We start from the raw sequence: 24,075 nt of genomic DNA, 5'->3' as shown, positions 1-24,075 counted from the left end.
CTAACTCCACCAGAATGTATTTTTTAGAGCCGGGGCCTTCTCCTCCTCATAGGGGTTGCTCGGGATTTGTGAAAAACAGGGTTGACCTTACCTTCCTTATAACCAGACAGGGCACTGCTGCTATTGACTCCCTCTCCATTACCCCAGTAAGCGCTTGGCTCCAAAATTTGCCCACATTCTGGCAAATGACTGTTCTTAGCCCACTAGGTATCTTACTCTTGATGCTCTTTGGCTGCTGCCATCTGTATTTGTGGCATCTGTTTGCAGTGCCCCCCTACATACCTGACCCCAGGGATATCACAGAAGAGGGGCAGACCAAGATGGTGAGGGTCGTGCAAGGTATGTAGGGGTGGAGTGTATGATCAGGCCACCAAGATGGCTGCTCTCTGCACATCCTCTGCTCAACCAGTGCCTGCTTCACCTACACCCTACTCACATGACAGAATATCTCCATGATAACTTATTCATGGGGTAGTGAGGGGCGTGCCCCTCTGCTAGTTTCCCTGGTAATTGATGAGCCAACCTGACCTCAATTCCCCCTATAACTGGTAGCCTCGCCCTCGCCCCAGGAACAAAGACTGCTGCCATGTCCTACCCACTGTCTGCCACACATGGCGGGGTGTCGTTCCAGGATCTCGCTTCAGACATGAAAGATCCACCACCCATTAAACCACTGAGGTCTCTATCACTGACTCCAGGATCTTTCTTTGGTCTCAAGGATGGGCAAGTACAAGGCTTGTAGGCCTGCGGGGTGCAGCTCAACACTCCTTCTATTGTAAATGATACTCTCCCTGGTGGAGTATCCTAGGTTGCAGATATTTCCCTTTCAGGACTTTGAATGTATCTTGCCACTCCCTTCTGGCCTGCAATGTTTCTGTAGAGAAACCAGCTGATAGCCTTATGGAGATTCCCTCTGTTTTTCTCTTGCTGTCTTCAGGATGCCTGCTTTAACTTTTGCCATTTTAATTATTAGATGTCTTGGTGTAGGTCAGTTTGGGTTCATCTTGTTTGGGACCTTCTGTGCTTCCTATACCTGGATATCTGTTTTCTTCTTTAGGTTTGGGAAGTTTTCCACCAAAATTTCTTCAAGTACATTTTTGATCCCCTTTTTCTCCTTCTGGGATCCCTATTATGTATAGATTGGCTCACTTTATATTATCCCATAGGTATCATATACTGCTTTCATTTTTTTTCATTTGTCTGTCTGCTGTTCTGACTGGGTGATTTCAATTATTTTATCTTCCAGATCACTTATTCATTCTTCTGCATTATTTAGTTTGCCCGTGGCCAGGACTGTCTGTGTAGGTCTCTCTTTTTTCTGCCTACCACGATGCAGCTACTGCACTGCCCTCCGAGCCTCTGAAGCTCCCTTTCTGTTCCGGCTGATCTCCCAGCCACTGAAGGGGCTTCCCAGAGTGAAGGAACTTTTCCTCTTTCACAGCTCCCTCCCAGGGGCACAGGTGCTGTCCTAATTACTTTTTTTTTTCCTTTTGTCCTACCCGGTGATCTTTCTTACAGCTTTGGTTGTATGAGATCTTCTGCTAGAGTTCAGCAGGTATTCTGTGAGAACTGTTCCGCATGTAGATGTATTTTTGATGTATTTGTGGGAGGAGGTGAGTTCCACGTCCTTCTATTCCGCCATCTTGACCTCCACCTGTCCTTACTGTATAAGGTTCTTGAGGATCAAACCTAGCGCGGTGCTCCCGTGGCCAAGGGCCAGCTCAGGTTCCAGCATGAGATGTGGCAGGAAGCAGGAGAGCCACCTGCTGGTGAAACTTCATCCATCAAAAGTCAGCAACTAGGTTATCTTCTTATGTTCCAAGGACACCCCCAGAGTTTGCCCCACTTTCCTTTCATCCCTATATCACTTGCCTCCAAAGATGCTCTCCTCAGTCGAAAACAGCTCTCAGTTCCCTCTCTTGAGCAGCACTGTCCAATAGAACTTTCTGACATGATGGAAGTATTATTCAACTGCACTGTCCACTATAGTTACCAAAACCCATGTGTGGCATCGAGTACTTGAAATGTGACGAGAGCAACTAAAAACCTGAGTTTTTATTTAGTTTTAATTGTATTTAAATAGCTAAATGTGGCTAGTGGCTACTGTACTTGGATAGCACAGCAGTAAAGCAGTGGTTCTCAACCTTGTCTGTCCCCTAAATTCACCCCAGCAGGGACCTTTTAAGAATCCAGATGAGCAGCCCACACCCCGAATCAATTAAATTACAATCTCAGTATTTTTTAAGCTCTCTCTGGGTATTTCAAACATGTGGCCAAAGTTGAGAACCGTTGCTCTAAAGCCAGTGTTTGGCAAACTATTGTGCGTAAGAACCTCCTGGGGATCTTGTTAAAATGCAGATTCTGATTCAGAGGCCTGAGGTGAGAACTGAGATTCCACAGGTCAAACAAGCACAGGCTGCTGCCCCTGGGCCACACTTGAGTACCAAGGCTCTACCCCAGCCCTTCTAATCCGTTCACTTACGCAAACATTAGGTATTTTCTGAGCCCAGTGGCATGACAGTTCTGGCTTTTACAGTTTCCATTCTAATCGGAGAAATAATAAGCTTGTGATCTCAAACAGTGATAAATGCTTTGAAGTAAATAAAACAGTGTAGTGGGATAAGGATGTGTGCAGCAACTGCAGATTTCAGGAGGTGAATGTTTAGTTTTCGGCTTTCAGGAGCCTACAGGCGAAGATCTGGAGAAACATGCTCTCTGGGGAAGAGGCTGCTGAGGCAAGAACAGGCCTGGCAGGATAACGCTCAGGTGAACAGGGAGAGTGACAGAGGGGGGATCAGAGAAGGGCAGTGGTGGTCACGGTGAGGAGTCTGGACTGTGTTCTAACTGAACTAAAAGCCGCAGTAGGGCCTTAAGCAAGAGCATGAGGAATGCTGATTTACTCTGAAGAGATTGCTCACTGCTGATCTGACTTTCTGACAGTTTTTCACAGCATCATTTAACTGCTAAGGCTTGGTCTCCTCTTTCCCCTTTGCTGATTTTATTCCCCCTCACACTGTAAAAAGAAATACAAAGATAGGTCTTTAGGTATAAGAAAAACCAAGGAATCATTTTTACTTCTGAGGAAAGCCAAACTCAGAACTAGGCACTTCAGAGAAGCTAGGGTGGAGACTCTGCCATTGTAAGAAGCAGGCAAGGAACTCAGGGTTGCCCCCCTTCTCCGGAAGCTCCTCGTGGATGACTTCCGGGGAGGGTGTCAGTAAACTGTAGCCCACCTTCCTTCTGCCAGATTCTTGCCTTAGGCAGCAAGAGGATAGAAGGTGTAACAAATAAAGAGCAGCAGGAGGAAAGAAGGGACCCAGTGGCCACCTTTTGTCTGAAAAAAACCTGCCGAAGTGAGAGACTGCCTCTGTTTGGAGTCACAGAAAAGCCAAGCCAGAGATCAGGACTCAGCTACTGCAAAGGAGTAAGCCAACATGGGTCTTGGTTTTCTTCTTTCTCTCATTAATACAATTCCAAAACCATTTCTATCAGTAGCAGTTAAATGATGCTGTAGCACAGTAAGCTGTCAACCAAATAAATCTTAAAATGCATATAAAAGGACATGAGTTGAATAAATTTACACGTGGCCTCATCAGGATACAGGGTTAGTTGGCAGTTATTACTTTTAAGAAAATCCTAGGAAACATATGCACCCAAATGTTAACAGTAGTTACCTCTGGGAGATAATATTAGATGGGAGAAGGAAAAAGAAGGGTACCTTCTGCTTAAATCAAAATACTAGTAGAGGGACTTCCTGGGTGGTCCAGTGGGTAAGACTCCACGCTCCCAATGCAGGGGGCCAGGGTTCGATCCCTGGTCAGGGATCTAGATCCCACATGCCACAACTAAGAGCCTTCATGCCACAACTAAGAGTTTGCACGCCACAACTAAAGATCCTGCACACCCCAGTGAAGATCCTGCATGCTGCAACTAAAGACCTGGCGGAGCCAAATAAATAAATATTAAAAAAAAAAAAATACTAGTAAGAGAAAAAGGAGACTCCAGGAGAATTTAACTAGATGATACAACTTCTTCCAAATCAAAGGAAGGCCTGGCCTCTTGGTTAAATCATGTTTCCTTAAGTGCCTTTTGTACATATTATTACTCTCCTAAGATGCTTCATTAACAAACAAGAATCTTTGTTCAGGTAAATCTGTGAAGTACGATAGCTGATGACATCCTGGAACACACTCTGGACCATGCTGGGTGTGGTAGGCTGCATAATGCTCCCCACCAGCTATGTCACATCTTAAGTTTCGGGACCTGTGAATATTTATATGGCAAAAGGAGACTTTGCAGATATGATTAAGTTAAGGATCTTGAGATAAGAGATTATTATGGACCATCTGGTGGGCCCTCAATGCTATCATAAGTGTCCACATAAGAGGGAAGCAGAGGGAGATCTGACTACACAGAGGAAGAAGGCAATGGAAGCAGAGAGACTTGATGCTAAGCTGTTGCTGCTAAACAAAGAGGAGGAGCCATGAGCCACAGAATGCAGCTCTAGAGACTGGAAAAGGAGGGCAAAGATTCTCTCCTAGAGCCTACAGAGGGAGCATGCCCTGCCAACACCCTGGTTTTTGCCCAGTGAAACCATTTTGGACTTCTGACCTCCAGAACTACGAGATAATAAATGTGTTGTTTTGAAGTCCCCACATTTGTGGTAATTTGTTACAGCAGTCATACGAAATGAATACAATGAGTTAAGGTCTAGGAATCGGGGAAGGAGAGCAGAAAGCATAAGAGTTGAAGTCCCACATAGCTGGATTGGAACTCTACTCTTCAACTTACTGACTTGGCTGTGGTCCAGACTTCTCCAATTCTCAGCTTCTTCATCTGAAAATTGGGGCTAACAACTTCCTCATGTTTAGTGTGAGTAGTCAATGAGAAGGGAAGTAGCAGATGGATCGCAGGGAGTATTCAAATGTTGGTTCCCTTTCCCTCGCTGTTTTCTCTTCAGAGGAACTGCCAGAACCTTGTCTTCTCCCAGGCGGCTCCTACTGTGGAAGTCACACAAGGACCCCCGAAGACCCAGGGTGAGATCATTGTTGGCCTTGCTCGGTATCATATATGTGCCCGCTGTGCGAATATCCACCAAGAGAGGCTGATTCAATTGTTCTCATCCTCTAACTACAGTTTTTACCCATCATAATAGATAATCAGATGCAGGCCCAGTATCAAGAATCATCCCTTACCTCTTAGCTACTGTGATGATTAATTTTACATGTCAGCCTGACTGGGCGATGGGATGCCTGGGTATGTCTATGAGGGTGTTTCCAGAAGAGATCAGCATTTGAACTGGTGAACTGAGTAACGCAGATGGCCCTCCCCATGTGGTGAGAATCATCCAATCCATTCAGGGCCCAAATAGAACAAAAAGGCAGAAGAAGGGCAAATTCACTCTCTCTGCTTGAGCTGAGACATCCATCTTCTGCCCTCAGACAGCAGCACTCCTGGTTCTCAGGCCTCGGGACGTGGACTGAATCATACCACCAGCTTTCCTGGATCTCCAGCTTGTGGAGAGCAGATTGTGGGCCTTCGCAGCCGCCATAATCACGTAAGCCAATTCCTATAAGAAATCTTCTCTTATACGTATTTGTTCTATTCTATTGGTTCTGTTTCTCTGGAGAACCCTAATACCACTATTAAATCTAAATTATTCCCCTGAAAGGGAGATAAGAGGGCAAGATGAGGATCACTGCAACAGTCTGAGAAGTCACCATGATCTGACAGCCCTTTACGGACAGGCCCTGTTTATCTGGGCTGGGAAGAACATGGAGCCCAGAAGTCTGAATGGGCCACTGAAAGTTCATTACAGCAACAGAAGCCTGCCCATGTGTACTCACTGCAAAGAAGGTCAAATCTTCTGCCTTAAATGTTTAACTTTAGCCCTATCCTGTGTCCTCCTATAACCCTGAGATGTGTATAGCTTCAAAACATGACACTGAAAGGACTGACGGTGTGATTTATTTAGTATCAGTATACTGCAGTGGATTACAAATAATCTCTACGTTTAAATGGAAACTCTTCTGTCATAAGAGAGCAAGCTGTAACTCAAGGACTGGAGCCGGTTTCCCCCATCCTCGCAGCGCTGGCTCTGGCCAGTCAGCATTCACATCAAACTGACCCGTCTATTAGCCAAGCCCTCTCTCCCGACTGCCAGCCTTCTGAATGGAATGACAAGGGGCCATGTCTTTAAAAATGTCAAGGAGCAGAAATCTCTGCTGATTCCCCCAGGAACCTCTAAAGGCACGGGTTCTTTAAAGCAAGCTAGAGAATGAACCTGTCAGTGGGTCGGCTCTGTGGAAGAACAATCCTGGTCCCTCCCCCTGTTCTCCAGTAGTGTGCTAGTGGCTCTCAAAGATTTCAGAGAAATTTGCTTTAAGGAAAATCACAGCTTTCTTGATTAGCATCTAAAAGGCACTTACGCACATTTTCACTTAGGAAACTGATTGAGCGATGGAGAGTAACACTGAACCATTCTCTTATCCTGAATGGCCAACATTCTGGATCTAAACTGGTAGGTGGCTGCACGGCCGCGGTCAAGAGAGCTGGTTCTCGTTATTCCCAGGCCTGGCCGTGTTCACTGGCTTCACTGCACTTTTTCAAAAAGCAGACTCCACGTCACCCATCTCCACGCACACAGTCTTTAGTTGTGAATAATATTCAATTGTCACACGGCCATTCTCTCTGCCAAACCCTGAAAGGAAGAGAAAGGGTGAGGGTGAGCCATTGCGGTAATCCAGCCACAGCGACCTGCAGAAACAGGCACTGCTCCCAGGGCTGGGGAAGAGCGCAGGGCCAAGAAATTCTGGGATCAAGTCCTCAACTGCATGTATTAGCTGTGGAGCTAGACGCGGGAAAAGGGACACACTAGACTTTGGGGGTGGGGAAATATTTAGGTTCCATTTCTTACCAGTATGACTCTTAACTTCTAGTATCTACTCTTCTATTAACTTCTAGTATCTACTCTTCTAGACTAAGGTCTAAAAATGTTCAGACTTTCTTATCAAGCATTAGAGCATTCTCTACAATTATCAATCAACCTGATGCCTTTGAAAGTCAGTGCTAACTTAAAACTTAACTCTACATAATAGGCTTATTAACCTTCTCTTATACTAAATCTGTAAGAGCACCTACTATTTACACTCTGTCCACTCATGTGGGGAGTGGACCCTTTTGGCTCTCAGGTTACTCAAAGCCAAGACACTGCCAATCACTAGTACATGAGGTTACGTGCTAAAAGGACAGCCTTCCTTGTGTCCCCTACCCCAGACTGAGGCAGGCTCTGCATCCTAAGAGCAAGGCCCAGTCTCCAAAAATGCACATCTCCAGGGGGCATCATTCCAAATGGGACATACACAATGGCCCTGCTAAGGCCTCACTCTGCCTTTTGTTCCTTTCCAAATCCTCTCAGCACGGAGCCCATTGGGCATGTTAGGCCAGCTTTCTGTCCCTCTCATCTCATGGAGGCATATCCATGGGCACTGATCCAAAGATTCAGGTTTAGGGAAGGGAAAGCTGGCCTCAGAGGCCCCACTGAGGCCAAAGCTGCAGATTCTAAACAAACTGAGGGTTATTAATTAATAAAACAGAGCCTTGGTTCCTACCCTGCATTTACGTCTGTGTTACAGCTCCTCCAGGTACCCACAGGGACAAGAATGACTAGTGAAGTATGACTAGAGAATGCCAGAATGATACCAAATGCAATACCACATAAAACTGTCAAATTAACACCCACCATCTCATCATCATTCATCCATGTTTATATGTTTGCCAACACTGTGATGGCCATAAATATCTGCCAGGAGACTAGGGGTCAGACTCTTAGAATGGTGCACCTACAAAGTCCAAACCAATTTTCATACAGAATTGGTGAAATCAGCAACAAACTCCAAAGAAAGAACCTCAAAGTAATGGCTATGTTCCTGATGCCTCAAATCTCCTAACAGACTAGATTTACAAACTTGCCATGGTTAGAACGCCTAGGGGTGGTTTTACACTTAATGGCAATCACAGACTGTGAGGAAAAAGTAATCCCACCCATGAGATAAACCTTTCTAAGATGTATGTCAGCTGTTCACAATCCAGTCTACACATCAAAGACTTCTGGAGAGCTTTTGGAAAAAATAAAGATGCTCAGCTTCCATTCCCAGAGACGCATACAGTGGGCCTGGGGAGGACCAGGAATTCATATACTTTTCCAGGTGATTCTGATACACACACAGGTTTAGGAACCTGTTCCATAAGGACTGAATTATGACCAGTGTCTCTAGAGACGGGGGTTTGCTTTCACAGTTCCCAGATCCTCACCTGACTTCTTATATCCACCAAAGGGCAACTCCACTGGGCTGACATTATAGTTGTTAATGAAGCACATTCCAGCCTGAAGCTCAGCCACCACTCTGTGGGCACGCTGGATGTCCCTATGAAGGAAAAAATGCATTGGTTATTCATTGTTTCTTTTGCTACAACCTTAACAGGAAAAGTTAGACTGTCACTTCTAAGGGTCTCAAAACATTGCCAAATTCTTGTTTCTTCAAAATGTGTTTTACAATCTTACACCATCCATGCAAAATAGATAAGGATTTGAATTTTATAGTCTCATCCAAACGCATGTACAAAGTAAGTAGCAGCAACAAGGGTGCCAAAACAATTCAATGGGGGAAAATAGTCTTTTCAACAAATAGTGCTAGAACAACTGGATATACATACGCAAAAGAATGAAGGAAGATCCCTTTCTTACACTACACACAAAAATTAACTCAAATGGGTCACTGACCTAAAATGTCAGAGTGAAAACCACAGAACTCTTTGAAGCAAACAGGAATAAATCTTCATGACCTTCGGTTAGATACAATCTTCTTAGACATGACAGCAGAAGTAACAGATAAAGAAAAAATAGAATAATTACACTGACCAAATTTTAAAATTTTGTGCTGCAAATGAGACTATCAGGAAAGTAAAAAAACAACTCACAGAAATGCAAATCAAAACTGATACAAGACACCATTGCACAACCGCTAGGATGGCTAAAATCAAGAGAACCGACAATAACAATTGCTGGCTAGGATGTGGAGAAACTGGAACCCTTATACATTGCTGATGGGAATGTAAAATGGTACTGCCACTTTGGAAAACAGTTTAGCAGTTCCTCAAATAGTTAAACACAGAGTCACCATAGGATCCAGCAATTCCACTCCTGGGTATATACCAGAAATGAAATATACAAATATCCACACAAAGACTCATATATGAATGCTCATAGGAGCATTATTCATAATAGCCAAAAAGTAGAAACAGCCCAAATGTCTATCAATGGGTCAATGAATAAACAAAATGTGATATATCCATACAACAGAATATTACTCAGTAGTAGAAAGGAATAAAGTAGTGATACATACTATAACAATAAATGAACTTTGAGAAGAAGCCAGTAGATGAACTAAGTGAAAGAAGCCAGTCGTGAAAGGTCACATACTGTATGATTTCATCTATGTAAAATATTCAAAATACGCAAATCTATAAAGACAAAGTAGATCAGTGGTTGCCAGGAACTGGGGGGAGGGGAAAATGCAGAGTAACTGTTATTGTTCTTAGAATGAAGAAAATGTTCTAAAATTAGATTATAATGACAGTTGTACAATCTGTAAATATACTAAAAACTACTGAATTGTACAATTTAAATAGGTGAATTGTTTGGTACATGAATTATCCCAACAAAGCTGTTTTTTTTTAAAAAAAAAAAAAAAAAAAGGAGTTACCCCCCTTTGTAACTGGCCTTTGTCTGTATTTTGGTGGCGAAGCAAAGCAAGAGGAGAGACTTATCCCACTCAATCCTCAAATCAAAAAAAGCAGCTCCTGGTACTTCCCTGGTGGTGCAGTGGTTAAGACTCCACGCTCCCAATGCGGGGGGCCTGGGTTCGATCCCTGGTCAGGAAACTAGATCCCACACGCATGCTGCAACTAAGAGTTCACATGCCACAACTAAAGAGCCCGCCTGCCACAACTAAGGAGCCCACGTGCACAACTAAGACCCGGCACAACCAAATAAATAAATAAATAAATATTTAAAAATATACATATATATACCAAAAAAAAAAAGCAGCTCCTGGGAATTCCCTGGCGGTCCAGTGGTTAAGACTCTGTGCTTTCACTGTCAAGGGCCTGGGTTCAATCCCTGGTCGGGGAACTAAGATCCCATAAGCTGTGAGGCGCAGCCCAAAAAAACAAAACAAAACAAGCAAACAAAAAAGCAGCTCCTCAGAGAGGACTTTTAGGGCAGTGAAACTACTCTGTATGATACTACAACAGTGAGTACAAGTTATTATACATTTGTCCAAACCCATAGAATGCACACCAAGAGTGAACCCTAACGTGGACTATAGTCTTTGGGTGATAAAGATGTGTTCATGTAGCTTCATCAATTCTAACAACTGTTCCACTCTGGTGGGGGATGTGGATCATGGGGGAGACTATGCATGTGTGGGGCTGGGGTAGTTGGGAAATCTCTGTACTTCCAGTCAGTTTTGCAGTGAACCTAAAAGTGCTCTAAAATATAAAGTCTATTTAAAAAAAAAAAAAAGTAGCTCCTCACTTTTTTCTTCAGAACTCAAAAAGAAGCTATTACATCAGGTCTTCAAGGGAGACTTGGGTCTTCCATCCCACGTTCCTGACCACAAAACTACAAAAAATAATTACCTTGTGTATCACTAAAGAAATAGCATAATCCCAAGTGTAAACAGTCTTAGAAAACTGCCTACTACTGCCAAAGACTAATCAGAGTTTGTACATAAACAAGCAATCTGCAAGCATTTTCTAAGAAATATTTCTCCGAAATCACTTTTTGTTTTTCTTATAGTGGTTAAAGTTTATGTACAAAGATATTAATCCCAACATAACTTACAATAGTTAAAATTGGAAATAGCACCCTAAATACACAATAGAAAAAAGGCCCACATGTGTTACAATGCATTCTAATTTAGGGACTACTATAATGCTAAAAATCACGGCTTTGAAAAATACTGCCCAGTATTTATATGCTTATGGATTTCTAAATTCCTTGACATACATGTTTTTAATAGGCACCTAACATGATGCTTTACATAGATCAGAAACTTAAATATTTATTCAATGTATGAATGAAAAAAGGATAGAATTTTCATCAATAAAGCTAATAGCTAATTTAAACTCAACACTAGGGTTCTCTGGCCATTCAGGGCTAACTGTGAAATGCTACTTTGCCATCTTTTGACTTTAGCTGAAGCAAACAGAAAGTGCTGATGAAAATGCAGTGAGGGCAAACTCCAGTGAGGGAATAAGATCAATTACATATCTAAGAAGACACTGCAGCCCCATTTCTTCAAAGCCATTTGGGGTGTCCTGCCCCACCTACCTGGTGAAGACACCAGCTGCTAGTCCGAAAGCGGTATCATTGGCTCTTTCCAGAACCTCAGCTTCAGTGTCAAATGATAAAATGGACATAACCGGTCCAAAGATCTCTTCTTTCACACAGGTCATGTCATCTCTACAATTAGCTGCAAACATTATTAAAAAACCAAACATCAGCGAAGGAATGATTATTTCTGGCACGTTAAAATTTCCTGTTCACAGTAAACAGTGAATACACAGCTTTAGAGAAATTTCAATGTGACATTTTCAGTGTGAATATAAATCCGAGCATCCTTTCTGCATGATGATTTAACACTACGTATTAAGGAGCCATGGCCTCTGTATTCATTCTAAATCTACTTTTTTGAATTCATCACAAGGAAATAGCTAAGGAGGTGGACAAGGATGTACATACAAGGACTTCCATCACAACATTCCTGTGACAGTCAAAACTAGAAGCAACAAACTAGACATCCAAAACAGATGGGATGATCACGTGAATGGTACACAACCCAATGATGAATTTCTATGAAGCCTCAAAAAGTAATGTTTTGGAGACTTCCCTGTTGGTTCAGTGTTAAGAATCTGCCTTCCAATGCAGAGGACGCGGGTTCGATCCCTGGTTGGGGAACTAAGATCCCACATGCCGCAGGGCAACTAAGCCCACGTGCCACAACTAGAGAGCTCACGCGCCCCAACTAGTGAGCCTGCGTGCCCTGGAGCCGCATGCCACAACTACAGAAGCCCATGTGCCACAACTAAAGAAGCCCATGCACGGCAACAAAGACTCAGCGCAGCCAAAATAAAAAAACAAAAAAACAAAAAAAACGGGGTGTGTGTATGTGTGTGTGTGTGTGTGTATATAGGATGCACTCCAAATGAATTAAAATGATTACTAAAAAAAAAAAAGTAATGTTTTTGAAGAAAATTTAGTAAGTAAATGCTCATGATTAACACTCACTGAAAAAGATACAAACTGTATATATCCTCTCAATTTCTGTTAAAATGTACACATGACTAACATTTTTTATATTTTTTCACATTATCTTAATGACTCTGATATGATTAGAATGAGAAATAATATTTTTAAAAAAGAAAATACAATGCAAAAAAAATAATAACTTAGAAATAACTGAAGGAGTGTTCATTTTATATGAAAATGTACTTAAGTTTTTAAGTGGTTAATTCCCTAAAAAGATTAAATTCGCACTTGACATTTTAAAATATGCATATATGTCTAAAGAAGCTCATATATTTAGATGTGAAATACTGAACCCCACTGATCCTCAAGACAGTGGTGCTTTTATCCGCACTCTGGCTGAAGAACAGCTCACCACAATGCTGGCAACCACGCATGGAGTGAGATATGTTTGTAAGGTTGTGTGATACATGTAAACAATGTGGAGGCAGAAATACAGCTTGAGAACCCTACTTTAAACACCAGCTTTGCACTAGCCAAAGCTAAAAACCAACTTCTCACATACCTACAAAGAGGAGGACTCTAAAATCTCATAAGAGGTGAATCAGAGCTTGTGCATACAAAGTAAGAACAGCACTCTGGTCGTCTGTACGTTACACTGTACTCTGGGGACACCTAAACTATCTTCAAAGGTATATTAAATAATTTTAGGTTGTGTTTAAGGATAGTTTATTATAATCTAAATCTTCGAAAATTACTAAGCCACATACAATTTTTAGGGAAACTGTTAGCCAGAATATTAAATTACTCAAGACAATTCATTACCCAACAGCCCCAGAATACAGTTTGTCTTACACAGGTTGATAACACAGTACGGCTCTGTGTGCAACGCATTCTATATTGGAGAGTCAAAAGAGATGAGGGGATAAAGCGGCAGTTGATGTTATGAGAAAAGAAAAGGTTCCTGCCCCACATATAACACTCATTATACTCTAGCCCCAAATCTCAAGTAAATGAATCTAAAGATTGAGGCTCTGGAGTCATTCTCAAACTTCAACATGCGTAAAAATGAACTGAGGACTTATTAACGTGCAGATCTCAAGGTCCTGGGCCCTGAAAGTGACATTTGGGGGTCTAGGGCAGGGACCAGAAATCTGCATTTTTAACAAGTTTTCCAAGTGATATTGATGCTGTAGATGACAAACAAGGCTTTCAGAATCACTAGAATGAAGTTAAGGTAGTCAGCTCCCTGTCCTTTGCATAGGTTCACAGTTTGTTTAAAAATATTTTTTTTCCTAATTGTAAAATACATGTTCTCTGTAGAAAATCTGTAATATTCAGAAATGCACGAAGTATAATAAAAAAATCACCTTTAATCCCAGCATCTAGAGAAATCCACTATCAATATTATGATGCGGACTTCCCTGGTGGCACAGTGGTTAAGAATCTGCCTGCCAATGCAGGGGACACGGGTTCGAGCCCTGGTCCGGGAAGATCCCACAGGCCACGGAGCAACTAAGCCCGTGTGCCACAACTACTGAGCCTGTGCTCTAGAGCCCGTGAGCCACAACTACTGAGCCTCCGTGCCACAACTACTGAAGCCCGTGCACCTAAAGCCCATGCTCCACAAGAGAAGCCACTGCAATGAGAAGCCCACTCACCACAACGAAGAGTAGCCCCCGCTCACCACAACTAGAGAAAGCCCATGTGCAGCAACGAAGACACAACACAGCCAAAAATAAATAAATAAAATAAATTTATTAAAAAAAAAAAAAAACAGAAACCTGATTCCTTAAAAAAAAAAATACTATGATGCATATTCTCTGTTCCTTCTTTTTCCCATGCACATATTTGATTTTTAATAGATTTGGGATAATACCATATACACTACTGCTTAACCTGTATTTTCTACGTAAAAACCTAGAGTAAGTTTTCCCTCTTCCTTAATAGCTACAAGCTAATCCATAGCATGGATGCTAAATTCACAGCCCTTAAGCCTCAGCGGATCTTTAGCTTTTTAGCAAGAGCTAAAAGGTTAAACTGCACCAAATATCAAGTGTTGAAAAGTGACACCACTATCAACCTCAGGGACAAAAATCAGCTGAACCTATCTTCAGGATAAGGTGCAAGGAATTATACAACATAATTCCATCTATATATAGTTTTTTAAAGTCAAGGAAACTAGCAATATTTTTATAGGAGATACTAACATACAATATAAAATGACAGAGAAAAGTAAATGACAACAACAACATCTAGAACAGTGTCACCCCCAGTAGAAGGGAAGGAGATGGGTGTGGGGACAGTAGGATGACCACATACTTGACTGTCCAAACCAGGAGATTTTTCAGATTGAAAGGAAGTGCTAAAATTATTATATCATATAATTTTTGAAAATATTAATATACTGTCCAACAAATTGGTTTTATTATATTGATGATCTAAAGTTCAAAGAAAAGCACATTCTTTACCAACTTTCTTGAGAAAAGAAATTCATCACTGAATTTTTAACAAACATGCCCTTTAATTTCTTTGGAGTGCCTTGATTCTAGAACAACAGCTGTATACCCAGTTAAGTCCCAGGTAACTGATATCATTGTCCAAGAAGAGGAGGGGCACACATGAGGCTTCCAAGGTAAGGGAGAACTACTCCTTAAATCTGAGTAGCAGGGACACACAGTTGCCAACCCTTGCCTTACACCATATACACAGTTTATAAATATTCTCGTCTATCTGACATTTAATTCAAACTGTTTAAAAGCAAACAAGAAGAGGACATACCTAACACACAAGGTCTCATGTAATACCCATCCTTTAATTTGGGATCTTCAGGTACGTAGAGGTCTCCACCACATAATACTTTAGCACCCTGCCAAAAAAGAAAAAAGAACGCATATTTTATGTTAAACATAAAACCCCAGTATGCATTCCTGAAATGCCACTTGTGTCCTGAACAAACGCATACTTAGTCACTCCACGGCAAGTACAACGCAGAATACAGCTCCCAAATGGATATGACCATAGGAAAGAAGCATAGAGCAAGTAACCTAGGAGTAACTACCCCTCCCCCTCCTCTCATCTCACCTCCACTTGTTTCTCACCTGCTCCTTTGCCACTTTAACAAACCCAAGGACTCGCTCCAGATGTGGTCGGTTGATCAGGGGACCCATCCTTGTATCTTCCAGGAGGGGATCTCCAATTTTTATCCTTTGGGTCTGTTTCACCACTTCCTCTGTAAATTGATCAAGAATTTCCTTTTGCACAAATACCCTTGTACCATTACAACAAACCTAAAGGACAGACACATAAAAATTTATATGTAGATGAGGGGGAAAAAAGGAAAAGGAAAAAAAGTCCAACAGCTTTAAATTTAAAAGAGACAGTATACTTTCTTTAAAGGTTAGTTCCATTCCTAAAAATTATCACCATACTGAATTGTATCACACATGTAATTGTGGACATACTACCCCACACACAAACTCTCTGCCCTTTGAGATAAAAGTTATGCCTTTGTTTTTGTTTAAATTTCCTTAAAACAATTAATAGATCCATATGACCCATAGGACTTCTCCTATTTCCTCATCTCAGGTGCTCAATTTGGCTGTATATTTTGAGAGCAGGAGGTAAGAGTGGAAGGGACTGAAGAGTAAAAATAGAACAAGAACTGAGGTCTTGAGTCTAATAAAAACCTAGGGCGGTGCAGAGTCAATGTTTGTCTCTAAAAACACAAGTAATGGGACTTCCCTGGTGGTGCAGTGGTTAAGAATCCTCCTGCCAATGCAGGGGACATGGGTTCGATCCCTGGTCCGGGAAGATCCCACGTGCCACAGAGCAACTAAGCCCATGCATCACAACTAGTGAGCCTGCACTCTAGAGCCTGCGAGCCACAACTACTGAAGGCCGTGTGCGCCTAGAGCCCGTGCTCCGCAACAAGAGAAGCCACCACAATGAGAAGCCCACACAGCGCTATGAATAGTCCCTGCTCGCTGCAACTAGAGAAAGCCCGCACGTAGCAACCAAAATTAAAAAAAAAAACACATACACAAGTAATGACTATTTAGACCCTCCCACAGACATGAACATAAATACTACTCAAATGCTATCAGAACAGTAGAATAGAAAAGAAAGTCCAAACATAGATCCAAGTACTCAAGGAAATTTAGTTTATGATAAAGGTGGAATCTAAAACCACTGGAGTAAAGATGAATTAGTAACAAATGGTTCCACTGGTTAGCCATGTGGAAAATAAGATACAATCTCATACTGTACACAGGAGTAACCCCCAAATGTATAAGGAATCTAAATATAGAATAAAAAAACAATTACTGAGAGAAAATATAGGTGAATTCTTCTATAACTTAGGTGCAGGAAAAGGTTTTCTAACTAGTACTCAAAATCTAGATGCAATGAAAGAAAAGAATGATAAATTTGACTACATAAAATTAATAATCTTTTGCATGGCAAAAACATCCTAAACAAAGCCAAGACAACAAACTGGAAGAAAGCATTTACAACGTACATCACAGATAAAGGGTACTATCACCAATATTTAAATAACTTATAAAAACTGAGGGAAAATCAAAATAGTATAACACACCAAAAAAAGTGAAACTTGGGAATTCCCTGGCAGCCCAGTGGTTAGGACTTGGCACTTTCACTGCCAAGGGCCCAGGTTTGATCCCTGGTTGGGGAACTAAGATTCTGCAAGCGTTGTAGCATGGCCAAAAAGAAAAAAAGTGAACTTTACTATGTGTGAATAAGAAAAAAAATCTCTACAAAAAGAATTGAAGGAAATGACTAGATGTTCAATATAAAATTGGATAAAAGTTATGCACAATTCACACACACACATATAAATGGTCCTTAAGCCTAGAAAAGATGTTCAATCTCATTCATAATTAGAGAATTGAAATTAAAACTACAATGAAATATCACCTCTTACCTCGTGAGGAAATAGGCACACATATATTGTTGGTAGGAATGCAAGTTGGTCCAACCCATTTGGAGGGGAATATGGCATTATCTTATAAAATTATATATGCACTCAACATCACTAATGATAAGGGAAATACAAATAAAAACCTACAGTGAGATACTACTTCACATCTACTCTGATGGCTGCGACCAAAAAAACCAGAAAATAACAAGTACTGGCAAGGGTGTGGAGAAATTAGAGCCTTTGTGCATTGTTGGTGAGAACATAAAATGGTGCAGCTGCTGTAGAAAACAGTATGGCAATTTCTTGAAAAATTAAACACAGAATTACTATATGATCTAGAAATTCCACTTCTGGGTACGTACCCAAAAGAAGTGAAAGCGGGGACTTGAATAGATATTTGTACATCAATGTTCATAGCAGTACTAGTCACAATAGCCAAAGGTAGCAATAACCTAAATGTCCACCAGTAGATGAATGGATAAAGAAAATGTGGCATACATATACAACGGGATACTACGCAATCTTGAAAAGGAAGAAAAATCTGACACATGCTACAACATAGATGAACCTTAAAGACCTTAAGTTAAGTGAAATAAGCCAGACACAAAAGGACTAATACTGTTTGATTCCACTTATATGAGATACCTAGAATAGTCAAATCCATATAGATAGAAAGTAGAATAGTGGTTACCAGGGACTGGGAAGAAAAGGATTTATGAAGTTATTGTTTAATGTGTAGAGTTTCAGTCTTGTAAGATGAAAAGAGTTCTAGAGGTGGATGGTGGTGATGGCTGCACAACAATGTGAATGTACTTAATGCCACTGGACTGTACACTCAAAAATGATTAACATGGTCAATTTTATATTATATATATTTTACCACAAAAAAATAGGCACAAAAAATTACATATACATTTACCACTTCTAGGAATTTACTCTGAAAATATATCTCCAACAATATGAACACACACGTGCACGAGGTTATTCACTGCAGAACTGTTTGTAATCACAAAATACTGGAAACTAAATGCCCATCCAAAAGAGAGTAGTTGAATAAACTAACAGCTATATAAGGAATTGTACTACACAGCTATAAAGAAGAAAGAAGATTTCTATGAAATGAAGTGATTTCCAGGTGAAAAAAGCAAAAAGCAAAACAGTAACTCTAATATCTTAGAATTACTATTAGCTATTATTAGTTACTAGTTACTACTAATTAGTTACTATTAGTTACTAGTTACTACTAGCTATCTTTTGTGTTGAGGAAAGAAGAGAAAATAAGAAATATACAAGTACCTGGTCATTTGTGTAAAAAGAAATAGGAAGGAAAAATGAGAAACAGATTTGGGTGGATAGGGATGGATTGGAAGAAGGAGGGAATGGGAGTGGGTAGAAGGGATAGGAGGAATGCCATTTCTGTTTGCTTTTTTGGTAAAATTCTGACATTTAGAACCATGTTAGTATTTCGCCTGAAGCAAGGATGGGTGAAAATAAACCCCAAATGAAATACAAACAGAAACGAACGAACTCATTATTTAAAATGAATATCATAACCATACTGAAGGGGGTGGTGAAGGAAGAACTGACTCATTAACTTCTGAACACAGAATTTTAACTGTACCCCAGGCTAAAGACAAAAAGGGCTGTAAAAAAAAAAAATGTTGCACTCTAGTTAGAAGGTTTATTTTTCACAGTAGTGTACTTTCACAAATCTGAAACTATTATAAACATATTCTAGGATGGAGTAACTACATACATTGTGAGTAATGGAAGCTAAATGTCTCATCACTGTCAGAGAAGGAAATTATAAATATGAAAGGGAGGAGGCTAAAATAAACCTTGCAGTGTTGGAATGACTGGAAATATCTGTATAAACTTGTAGTTATTAATATAGATGGATACATAAATACATGTGTGTGTGCATACATACACATATGCCAAATATACATCTCCTGGCTCTGGCCTCTGAGAAGACATAGGAGCAATGACACTCCAGTAGAAACGAGTACACCTGGCACCCGGATCTTGGTTTCTAAATACCATTTACCACTAAATGGAACCAAGCCTCCTTAGAGAAACGGCTCATTACAGAGCTCCACCAGAGAAAGCACAAGATGTGTCTAGAACGCCTTGCTGTGCCAGGAAGTAAAGAAGTGCTCAAAGAATAATGAGAACATATCAAAAAGTCACAGAAAGAGGCTCCCACTACATGAATCTGCAATTATTTCAGCATCAAAATAAATAATACTAGCAATGGGTTATAACTTGTAGAATGAGGTAAGAAGCCATGGGTCCATGCTGATATAATGAATGAAAAACAAACTAAGGAAAAGGGAAAAAAGTTCTTTCTTGTAATAGACAGTGAACGATATAAAGGTAGAAGGAGTAACAGAATTGGAAATACACCACTTGGTGACCACCAGAAAAAAATGTTTCCAGCAAACATCAACAAAGGGTGCTAACACTAGTAGGTTAAAGTTTGATAAGGAACAAGATAGTCTCACTTTATCTCCTACAATATACTTATTAACCACAAAGGAAAAAACAGTAACTTTACTGTAAAGACCCACCTTAAGCAAGTGATCAAAGTCAGCAACACCACTGTGAAATATAAAACATCATTTTTGTGGTGTTTTGCCAAAAATGCATAACCTGAATCCAATTTAAAAAAAACAAACAAAACCTAGACAGACCCAAAATGAGGGACATTCCACAAAATAAATGGCCTGTATTCTTCAAAAATGGCAAGGTCCTGAAAGATAAGAATGACTTTAGAACTGTTCCAGATTAAGTAAGATTAAAGAGACACAACAAGTAAATGCAATACACCGTCCTGGATTAGATCTTGGACCAGCAAAAAAAAAAATTGTTTCTAAAAGGACATTAGTCAAACAAATGGAGAAATCTGAATAAGGGCTATAGATTGAGTAATAGTACTACATTAATAACAAGTTATATATTTTACTAAGTATTTTGTGCTTATTTAAGAGAATGCACTTGTTTTTAGGAAATACACATAGGACTGTAGAGGTTAGGGATCTTCTGTCTGCAACTTTCAAACAGATCAGAAAAAAAAAAACAGTAATAATATGCATATGTAGGTATAGACATACCAACAGAATGGTAAACGTGATACAATGTTAACACTGAGGGACCTGGTTCAAAGATAGATTGGAATTCTTTGTACTATTTGTGCAACTTTTCTGTAAGTCTGAAACTGTTTCAAAACAACAAGCTTTAAAACACGCTGTGAGGTGAAGGGGTGGAGATTCCCGTTAAACCTCTTCCTGGGTCAGGTACACACCTCGCCTTGCGTGAGGAAGTTGGCCATCAGTGCCCCCTTCACAGCATTCTTCATATCACAATCTGAGAAGATGATCAGTGGAGACTTGCCTCCAAGTTCCAAGGTAACAGGTTTAATTCCTTTAGCTGACATCTCCATGATCTTCCAGAACAAGAACAAAAGCATTCAGAAGTCTAACACCAATGAGATTACATGCTACGTTAACAAGACCCTGACCCTCCAAAGTCATCTTGAACTATGCATGACCTGCAGCCTTGTTCTCAGTATACTTTTTCCTCTGTCTACTTGAAATATTATTTTCCAGAACACTGAAGAGAATCCACAGAATTGCACTTGATAGTCTGAATAGGGAGTTCATTTAAAAAATACTGTCAATTCCCCTGACTGTCATGGGCAGAAACTCTTTTGTATTACTGTTACTATGTTCAAGGCGGACAGAGTTCAGAGCACAAACTAAGGTCAAAACAATGAATCTGAAATAAACTGAGAAAATACCCTTTCTTCCGAGGTGGCTGCTATAGATGAGGTAAGTCACCAAACAATACAAGTGGCAGCTCAGGGCCTGCCCTCTCAGACACAGGCAGGAGAAGATGACTCCCATCCTCAATGAGCCTAACACCAGTGGGCTGTTCTAATTATCCTTCACACTTTTAAAGCACACTTCAGACCTCTGCCCAATAATACCTACAGCCTCCCTGCCAATACAAGCTGGGTAAAATCAGAGGATAAGCCTCCAACATATATTCTGGGGAGGCTTGACACAGCCGGATCTACATGCCATTTCTGTTCTCCTATACTGGTCTTGTCTTCACCTTTGAGCCAGTGGGCACACTTCCAGTGAAGGAGACTTTGGCCACATCGCGATGCTGACACAGAAACTGGCCTGTGGCAGCCCCTCCTTGCACCACGTTGAAGAGCCCAGGAGGCACGCCGGCCTCAGTATAGACTTCAGCCAGCAGCAGTGTGGACACAGGTGTGAAGGGAGAAGGTTTAAAGACCATGGCATTACCTGCATTACCGAGACACAAACACAGGAAGACTTTTAAGACTGAGGATCCCTTGAAGACTAGGACAAGAAGACACATCAAGAACAACTCCAATTGTTTCCTTTTTTAAAAAGTTAATTAATTAGTTAATTAATTAATTAATTAATTAATTTTTGGCTGTGTTGGGTCTTCATTGCTGCATGCGGGCTTTCTCTAGTTGCGGTGAGTGGGGGCTACTCTTCGTTGCAGTGTGCAGGCTTCTCATTGCAGTGGCTTCTCTTGTTGCGGAGCACGGGCTCTAGGCCCACAGGTTCAGTAGCTGTGGCACACGGTCTTCGTTGCTCTGTGGCCTGTGGGATCTTCCCGGACCAGAGCTCAAACCCGTGTTCCCCCTGCATTGGCAGCTGGATTCTTAACCACTGCACCACCAGGGAAGCCCCTCCAATTGTTTCCTGTTCCCCATCAAATTCTAGGTCAAAAATGTTATTAATAAGTAAATATATCTTGCTCTTCCCCCTTTGGTTTCTCTCATTAAACAGACCCCAAGCCACACACTTGCAGTGTCTCAGCCAATAATACCTTATACTTGCATATCTAGGCCTTTTTGCATATATTAATCTCATTTAACATTTGCAACAGTGGTAAGAAGTAGGTATGATCAGACCCATTTTATAAGAGTTGAAACTGAAGACCAGAAAGGTTAATTAATTTGATGCAAGTACCCAAAGCTAGTAACTTAATTCTATTTCTCCTCTATCACAGAGAAATGTGCAAAAAGAACGTGAAGCAGCAAAAAGAAAAAAGCTGCATTTCAATACAGTGTCCTAACAGTAAAGCTTTTTTAACCTGACAGTTTTTCTAAGGTACAATGTCTTCTTTTCCGACAGATTCTTCTCTTTAAATAGCATGAGAAAACTTTTTGTTAATCAGCCAAAGCTTCTCCGATGGAAGCCTTGTTTATCACTTCTTTTAAGACACAAATGAAGGAGGAAGTTTATCTTCTGCTTCCTAAATGAAGTCAAAACTCCTAAGTGCTATCCCCTACACAGAAATTCATGCCCAGAATTCTTGTCCATAAAGGAAGAGAACTTACAAGTAGCACAAATCTAATTCATTTGACAGTTTAAAAAAAAAAAAGACCTCCAAGACCAAAATTAACTTTCTTCCTTCCCATAAACAAAAATAAATTAAACAAAAACTGGGAATAATGTAGACACGATCTGTGTGTATAACCTCAAAGCTCCGTAAGGGGCAGGGCAGGGGTGAAACCGTGTCCTGGGAGAAAGGGTGGCTCACAGGTAGAGGAATAATTCATTCTTACCACAAGCCAGAGCTGGAGCCGACTTCCAGCAGGCGATCTGAAAGGGGTAGTTCCACGCTCCTATTCCGACACACACCCCTAGTGGTTCCCTTCTGGTGTAACCAAAGGATCCGCCGGAGAGCTGGATGTGTTCGCCTAAGGGGAAAAAGAGGGTAAAGGAGAGTGCAGTACCACTTGTCCCAAGACTCCACCAGCACCTGGACTCACTCTGGACTTGTCAGACCAGCCCCCTCCCAGGCCCCAGCCACTGGGCTCACCCCACCTCTGTTCTTTTGTTCATTCTAGTCATTCTTACACTGCTTCTGCATGTTCTCTTCACATAAATAGTCCTTTCTATCCTTCAAAACCATGTTCGTTCAACTCAATATAACCCTCTAAAAATTAACCAAGCATCCACTACATAACTTAGATGAAATGAAACAGAAATGGGGAAGACTCAGCAGCTGAAGAGTCTGAGGACCCTGAAACCTCAGACTTCTGGCTCCCCACAGCCCTCCTGGGCCCTGCTAAACCAGCCGACATGTAAACTGATGTACACTTCCTAGACAAAGAAAATTTTTTGCTAAGTAGGTAAAACTAATAAATACGATGTACTTACTGACTCTTGCAAGAACTGGTTTTTCCACAACCTGTTCTACAGCTCAGGTATGAGGCTAGGTGCTTTACATACATCATCTCATTTAACCTTATAATAACCAAGAAGATAGAGATTACCATCTCCAGTTTAAATAAAGAAAGATAAAGTAGTTCTCAATGTCACCAAAGTAGAGAGTGATAAGCCCAGGATTTTAACCCAGGCCTGTCTTAAATCCAAAATCTGTACCCTACGCCCCCAGGCTCTGCTCTCCTGCCTCCTTGTCAGCTGGTCACAGAAGGTCAGGTGAGGGCTTACCGGCCATGGATCCCGCTAAGCCTGCATAGTACTCCAGGCACTGCCAGGAAGTGTCAATGTCCCAGCGGGCCTCAAAGATGGACTTGCCGTTGTTGATGGTCTCCACAGTGGCGATTTCATCCTTCCGATCCTTTGGGTGAAATAGAAGACCAGATTTAAGACAAATTACCATACACCTCAACACATTCAACAATCAAACCAGAATACATTGCCCAACTTTTAAAAATAGAAACAGCTTTCACTTTCAATGAAAACAGAAGGAATGGCAGTGTGACATTTGGAAGAGAAATAAAACTTATTGCTAAACAGTACCCTGTTCTCCC

The 24,075-nt window shown here is 41.0% G+C and overlaps 2 protein-coding genes across 4 annotated transcripts in view; one reads left to right on the top strand and one right to left on the bottom strand.

Annotated features, from left to right (window-relative positions):
• The first annotated feature begins 446 nt into the window (after positions 1–446).
• Positions 447–24,075, top strand: part of LOC309638699 (uncharacterized protein) — a 65,955-nt gene continuing 42,326 nt past the window's right edge. The window contains exons 1-4 of one of the 3 annotated variants that reach the window (XM_082414982.1): positions 447–2,766; positions 4,961–5,036; positions 5,442–5,557; positions 5,672–5,954. In XM_082414982.1, coding sequence (XP_082271108.1) covers positions 2,659–2,766; positions 4,961–5,036; positions 5,442–5,557; positions 5,672–5,692 — 321 coding nt within the window. In that variant the 5' untranslated portion in view covers positions 447–2,658 and the 3' untranslated portion in view covers positions 5,693–5,954. The other 2 variants (XM_082414983.1, XR_014251250.1) reach the window with 2 other exon arrangements.
• Positions 5,952–24,075, bottom strand: part of ALDH9A1 (aldehyde dehydrogenase 9 family member A1) — a 28,435-nt gene continuing 10,311 nt past the window's right edge. Inside the window, exons 3-11 of the mRNA XM_082472290.1 lie at positions 23,753–23,882; positions 22,861–22,995; positions 21,366–21,562; positions 20,554–20,694; positions 15,412–15,600; positions 15,092–15,179; positions 11,396–11,537; positions 8,314–8,426; positions 5,952–6,700 (exon numbers count right to left, since the gene is read on the bottom strand). Of these exons, the coding sequence (XP_082328416.1) occupies positions 6,606–6,700; positions 8,314–8,426; positions 11,396–11,537; positions 15,092–15,179; positions 15,412–15,600; positions 20,554–20,694; positions 21,366–21,562; positions 22,861–22,995; positions 23,753–23,882 (1,230 nt within the window). The 3' untranslated portion in view covers positions 5,952–6,605. The remainder of the gene's footprint in view (positions 6,701–8,313; positions 8,427–11,395; positions 11,538–15,091; positions 15,180–15,411; positions 15,601–20,553; positions 20,695–21,365; positions 21,563–22,860; positions 22,996–23,752; positions 23,883–24,075) is intronic.

Source organism: Balaenoptera physalus (assembly GCF_965194825.1).
Source record: "Balaenoptera physalus genome assembly, chromosome: 1".
NCBI classification, from domain to species: Eukaryota; Metazoa; Chordata; class Mammalia; order Artiodactyla; family Balaenopteridae; genus Balaenoptera; species Balaenoptera physalus.
Note: the sequence above shows the minus strand (reverse complement) of the source record. Positions and strands in the feature narration are given on the sequence as shown.